Source organism: Belonocnema kinseyi, chromosome 3 (assembly GCF_010883055.1).
Source record: "Belonocnema kinseyi isolate 2016_QV_RU_SX_M_011 chromosome 3, B_treatae_v1, whole genome shotgun sequence".
Taxonomy (NCBI): domain Eukaryota; kingdom Metazoa; phylum Arthropoda; class Insecta; order Hymenoptera; family Cynipidae; genus Belonocnema; species Belonocnema kinseyi.
Genome location: NC_046659.1, coordinates 86,273,950 through 86,279,846, shown reverse-complemented (window position 1 = coordinate 86,279,846; position 5,897 = coordinate 86,273,950). Strand labels below are relative to the sequence as shown.

The 5,897-nt window shown below is 26.5% G+C and overlaps 1 protein-coding gene across 1 annotated transcript in view; it reads right to left on the bottom strand.

The window, feature by feature from the left end:
- LOC117168982 (ras-related protein Rab-2) overlaps positions 1-4,856 on the bottom strand; it is a 17,994-nt gene extending 13,138 nt beyond the window's left edge. Inside the window, exon 1 of the mRNA XM_033355003.1 lies at positions 4,717-4,856. Within this exon, the coding sequence (XP_033210894.1) occupies positions 4,717-4,762 (46 nt within the window). The 5' untranslated portion in view covers positions 4,763-4,856. The remainder of the gene's footprint in view (positions 1-4,716) is intronic.
- Positions 4,857-5,897: the final 1,041 nt, after the last annotated feature.

Sequence of the window (5,897 nt, the reverse complement as noted above, 5' to 3'; positions counted from 1 at the left end):
ACCAAAATGCAGTACCTAAACGTACTTTATTTTACTCTAATACATTTTCCAAAGTTTCAGCTTTATATTTTATTTACAAAAAAAGTTCTTAGGTTCAAAAAATCATTCAGTGAACTGAAAAAGTGAGGTCGGTAATATAGGTATTTAGCTGTGTCACATGCCCTTAAGGGCATGTGATACTTAGATAATTGTCGATTTCACCAGTTTTAGGTTCCGACGGCTTTTTTCTTTAATAATCAATATTTTGTCTTAAAAATTTGGGACACGATAGCGATCATGCTAACGGACGTCCCCACACACTTCTTTTGGTTTAATTCAAAAAAGTTTTAATTTAGCAAAATCTGATTAATTAGCATAGCGCTTAGGAATTAGTGTAGATTTTACCAGTTTTGGGTTCCGACGGCTTTTTTTCTAGAATAATCAATATTTTGTCTTAAAAATTTGGGAAATGATAGCAAACATGCTAACGGACGTCCCCGCACACTTTATTTGTGTTTTTTTTTCAAAACATTTTTTGATATTGCTAACAACGTGTGTACATTTGGAGGTTATGTATGTTACAATTCTCCTGTGCGTTACTTCCAAACTACACAATATTTTTGGCCGAAAACTTTGGACTTGCAAATAAACATAGTAACTAATCTCCCGGAACTAACCCTTTTTGCAGGCAATCAAAAAAGTCTATTTCATAAATAATTTCCAGATTATCGGAAAGGCAGAGATGAAAAACGACATAACCTCAAAATAATATATATGCATAAAATTTTTATTTAGCACAATAAATTTTTTTTTATTATCCCTGAAAAAAGAGTCCGGGGACGTCCATTATGATATTTTATAGCATCTCCGAATTCAGTTTTTAAAAATTCCATTTTTGTGGAAAAAAGCCGGGGAAACTGTAAGTATCACATGCCCTTAATCAAATAGTAAGATCCGTACTTTTTACTCTAATCACTTCCAACAAGTGAATATCTCCACGAGGGCTCATTAGCAGTCGAAGTCTTCCGAAACAGAAAATAAAATGCCAATTTCTTATTCAGTGAATAGTAATTTAATCTGTAAAAAACTTTAGAGATATTTTTTAATTGTTAATTAAAAGCTTACACAATTTCAATAATTTTAGTTTGAAAATTTTGTTATATTTGCAATTTAAAATAATAATAGGGATCGCAGCGTATAATAAGAGCTCTGGAAAGGGGAAATAGGGTAATTTGCTTCATGAAAATGGGAAAAATAGGGGAGAAATTAAGCACTTATTTTTAGATCTAGAAAAGAAGTTTTCGAAATTTTTTTGTAATGATTTCTGAAATTGAATAATTTATTTATTTTTTAATTGAATAAACTTTTATATGTTTTAAATTGTTCTCACAATCAAAAATATTTCCTCTTCCGAAAATGCCTTCATTAATAATTAAATCATGATAGTTATGATTTTAATACACGCGCGTGAACCGCGTATTCAAGCCTCTGAATTTTTAATTTACAACATAAAAAACCTAAAGTGTTTAAAAGTCCATGACAAAATAGTTTTTGGAATCTTTTGAGTTTTTTGTATATTATTTGAATCCCTTGGAATAGAATTTATTGTACTCTCTAAATTTTTCTAGATATTCGTTAAAGTACCTTAAAATCGTAAAAAGCGTAACCTCGCTAAATTTTTATTTTCTGTTATTAAGAGTTTCAACATATTTTGAAAATTAATCTCTTAAAACTCCTTTAAATCTTTTAATAAAATGATTTTTATTTTCTAATATTAAAAACATAAACTATTTAAAATCGGTATCATATTTTTTAATATTAAGAGTTCTAAAAATGTTTGAAAAGAGTTAAATAATTTAAGTAATTATTAATTCTAGTTAGTAATATAATAAATATTAAATATTTTAGTCACATAATTTTAAATTTTATGTAGAAATAATTACATATAAAAACTTGTTTATATTTGAAAAATGTAAATGTACAATTGATAATTCAGAAAGTATAGAATTTAAAACGTCTAGAAATTACCTAATTTAAAAAATCAAAATTCTATAATTTCAAATATTTCAAATTCTCTAAGCACCAAAAATCGCATCTTCTATCTATTAAATTCTTTTTAAATGTTATAAGTAAAACTAAAAATCTTAACAATGAACATTTTCAAACTAAAATCTCTGGGCTACAAATTTATCAATACAAATAAGTTTTAATTTTGAAATATTGAAATAAAAAAAGAGCATTTTGACATTCTCAACAGAGAAGGCATTAGATGTGTGTAAAATTTGAAATAAAGGTCAAGTTCGTTAGCCAGCTTGTATATATACGGTTGTTAGTAGTACTCAAAAAAAGAAACAATTTATTTCAATAACTTTCTTTGATAGAATAAAATTACTGAATTTATGGCATTTACAAAATAAAATAAACGATAACGAAAATTTTAAGCAAAACAACGCACGATATCAAGCCCTAAAAAATGCTCACAATAAATTTTTGAATTATTCGAAAAATTAAACATTCTAATTCTGATCAGACAAAAAAAATAAAAAATTCCATTTTGCGTTCAAACTACGCAAGATACGAAAAAAACACAAAAAATTATGCACCCAAAAAAGATCAACAAATTTGTTATTAATCACTTTTCATAGGACACGTAGTTTTTGTTTTATTCGTAAAAAACAAAATAAAAATTTTTTAATTAAATTTTTGGACAAACGACACAAGCTACAAAAAAAATGAAAGGACAAAATTTGTTCATCCAAAGAACAGCTTCAAATTTTTTATTAATAATGTTTCGATGGAATGCCTAGTATTTGTTTTATTCATAAAAACAATATAAACCACCTTACGCTCGGACGTGTATTTTTAGATTGAATCGTAAAAAAAAACATTGAAAATAAGCAAATTAAATTTATGGAAGAACGACAGAAGGTGCAATAAAATGTTTAATAAAAACTATTTCTTGTTTTAAAAGGATTTGCCATTTTCTTTTAATTATTCAAGTAAGACAATAAAAATAATTTTTGCTTTGATACCAATGCATATTATGAATTGTAATAATACAAATTTATTGAAATTATATACATTTTTCAAGGTAGCTCAGAATAAAATTTAATGCAAAGTAACAAACAAGTTTTAAAGTAATCCTTAGAAATAAAATTTGTACTTTACTTTGCAGTGTCTGAATAAACAGCCACAGGCTGAGACACTTTCATAAATATATTATACATTTGATGAAATGGAGTTGAACATAATGTAGAAAAGTTCGCATTTTCTACCAAATCGAGTACGAATCACGAAATATGTGACGAGAATGTGTTTGTTAAAGTCGAAGGAGCTTTAACAAAAGAGAATTCACAATCCATGAATCACTAAATCGTGTCTGCGCACAAATTTGGGATAAATACAAATAATATTAACTTTCTTCATTAAGAAAAAATTAAGAGAAAGAGGTTTCTTTAAATTTTCATAATTTTTTACATTGAGAAAATATTATATGAAATGCATATTTAATATTTACTGAAAAATGCGCATCAAATTTCCGAAATGCAAATGTTATAATTCTTGTATAAATTGTTTTCTGATCGAACAATAATTGTTATAATATGTCTAACATAATGACAATTAATTAACAAAATATTTTATTTGTATCGATTCAACGAAAACATAATTTGCCTTTCAAGTTTTATTTAAACCCAAAATAGTTAAATTTCAAATTAGTCAAATTTAAAAAAGTAAAATTAATTATAACAAACACACATTCTAGTTTTGAACACAATAATTTTCTAGGTGTAAAACGAAGAATATTGTATTTTCAAATAGCGTACATTTAAATAGAAAGGGGAAGAAGCGCAGAGGAATAGGGGAAAGAATGTGCACCCTCGAATAAAGATTAAAGTATTAAAGAGATTTGAAAAATTTTAATCTCATAAAATATTTTTATTTCCTGGAGGAAAAAATAATTATTATTAAACAGCCTTCGAATGATCAGAATCTAGAGTTCAAACTATCCAAGAAGCAAATATTTACAGATTTTTTTTCTTTAACTGTTATTGATTATAATACTAAAACCGCTTCACATTCAAACGGAATGAATAATATGAGACTGAAAGGGCAATTATTGATCGAAACAAATTTCCAGTATCAACACATTTTTGGGGTGAACCTTATGTTTCATTATAAAATACTTTTAATGAAATAAGCCAATTTGTTATAACTATTGTATTTTCGGAATACAAACTACGAATAAACGTAAACTCACATAATTATAAACAATGAATAATTTTCGAATAAAAAAAAAAGAAACAAAGCATATTACTCAAAATTAAAATGATAGTCATCGTCGGAAAAAAATGTAACTTATATTCTACTTCTTTAATTATTTTCAAGGAAAATATTGTAAAATTTGGTTTACACGTCACGACACTGATCTCTTTCAGATTACTGTTGGGAAACAAAAACGATTTAGAAGAAAATTCATCTGCCGTTTACTGAATTGTTTTTTGAGCAAGGCGGAGTCTCATTAGAAATATTTAAATGCTTATTAATATTCCGACTATTTGAGAATTTAAAAAAGTGAAATTGGGAGGAATAAACGAAATATGAGAATTGCAACGTTACGTAGGGCAAAAAAAATCATGAAGGGGAACGAAAACAATGAGAGCTGTCAGTGGCGACGTAATAGAATCATTCAAGAACAAACGACTAATGTTCATTATTCGTACAGAAAACAAAACTTACCTGTGTCACCGATAATGATGTACTTGAAAAGGTATGCATAAGACATTTTGGAAATCTAAACAACTTGTAAAAGTCACAAAACGTAGACACGGAAGAGACAGTTTTAGATTTTTAACTACCTTATCGCTTCTGCTTGGTCATGACGTCAGTTCATCACTTCGGCTATTTTCGGTATTACCGATGCGCTAGCCAATAGGAAACGTCTAAATTATACCGTTAGCGTCTGCTATAATGCAGCGGCAACTTTCAAATTAAAATGTAGAGCATTACAGGCCGCCTGAGACTCATTTGAGAAATTAAAAATAGTGTTAACTTTAACAAAAACTTGAAAAAATAGCAAGTTCGCCGTTTTAATAGAGGGAAAGAATTCCCGGCCATTTTCTAATTAACACCATTTTTAAAGGTTATTGAGACTTGAAAAAATCGAACTCTTAAAGCTAAAAGTTTTTTTATTTGAAGTGACAAAAACGCTTTAAATTTTAAAATGAAAGCATAAAAAAGTTTTTTGTTTAAATTTTCCGTATTCAAAAGCTCAATAATTTATACGTATACATAATATATTTGATCTGTATTTCATACGTATTTTTTAAACTTTTCAATTGAGTAATTTGAAATTAAATGCCGCCGAACAGCAAAAAATAAAAAATTTGAAACTTTTATCATTTGAGCAGTTCAAAGATTTTTGGTTAAGTAAAAAAATGCACGCTATCATTGTCAACGCTCTAAATTGAGGAGTGAATTGATAAATTTGTAGATGTTCAAAATTATATAATTTGAAGCAATTCTAAGTTAGAAAAATTAAAAACCATACGATTACAATTTTTTTAACTGAGCGGTTTTTAAACTAGAAGTTAAATTATTTCTTATTTTAAGTTACTTGAAATGCATGATTATTCAATGTTTATTTATATATTAAAATTAGTTTTAGTTTTAAAATATTTTTATATATTCTCTTAAAATTACTCTATTGGTTTCAAAATAAATAAAAAAAATCATTTTAAATTTAATAAGTGCCTTAAAATCTTTCAAATTATTTTTTTGACGATTTTGGAAGTCTTTTGAAATCATTTCAAGTTTTAAATTAATTTTTAATCTTTCCAAAATTTCTAAATATCTGTTAAGGTAATTATTTTGTTTGAATAAAATGCAATAATTCTATTTCAAATAATTTAGTTTCAAAA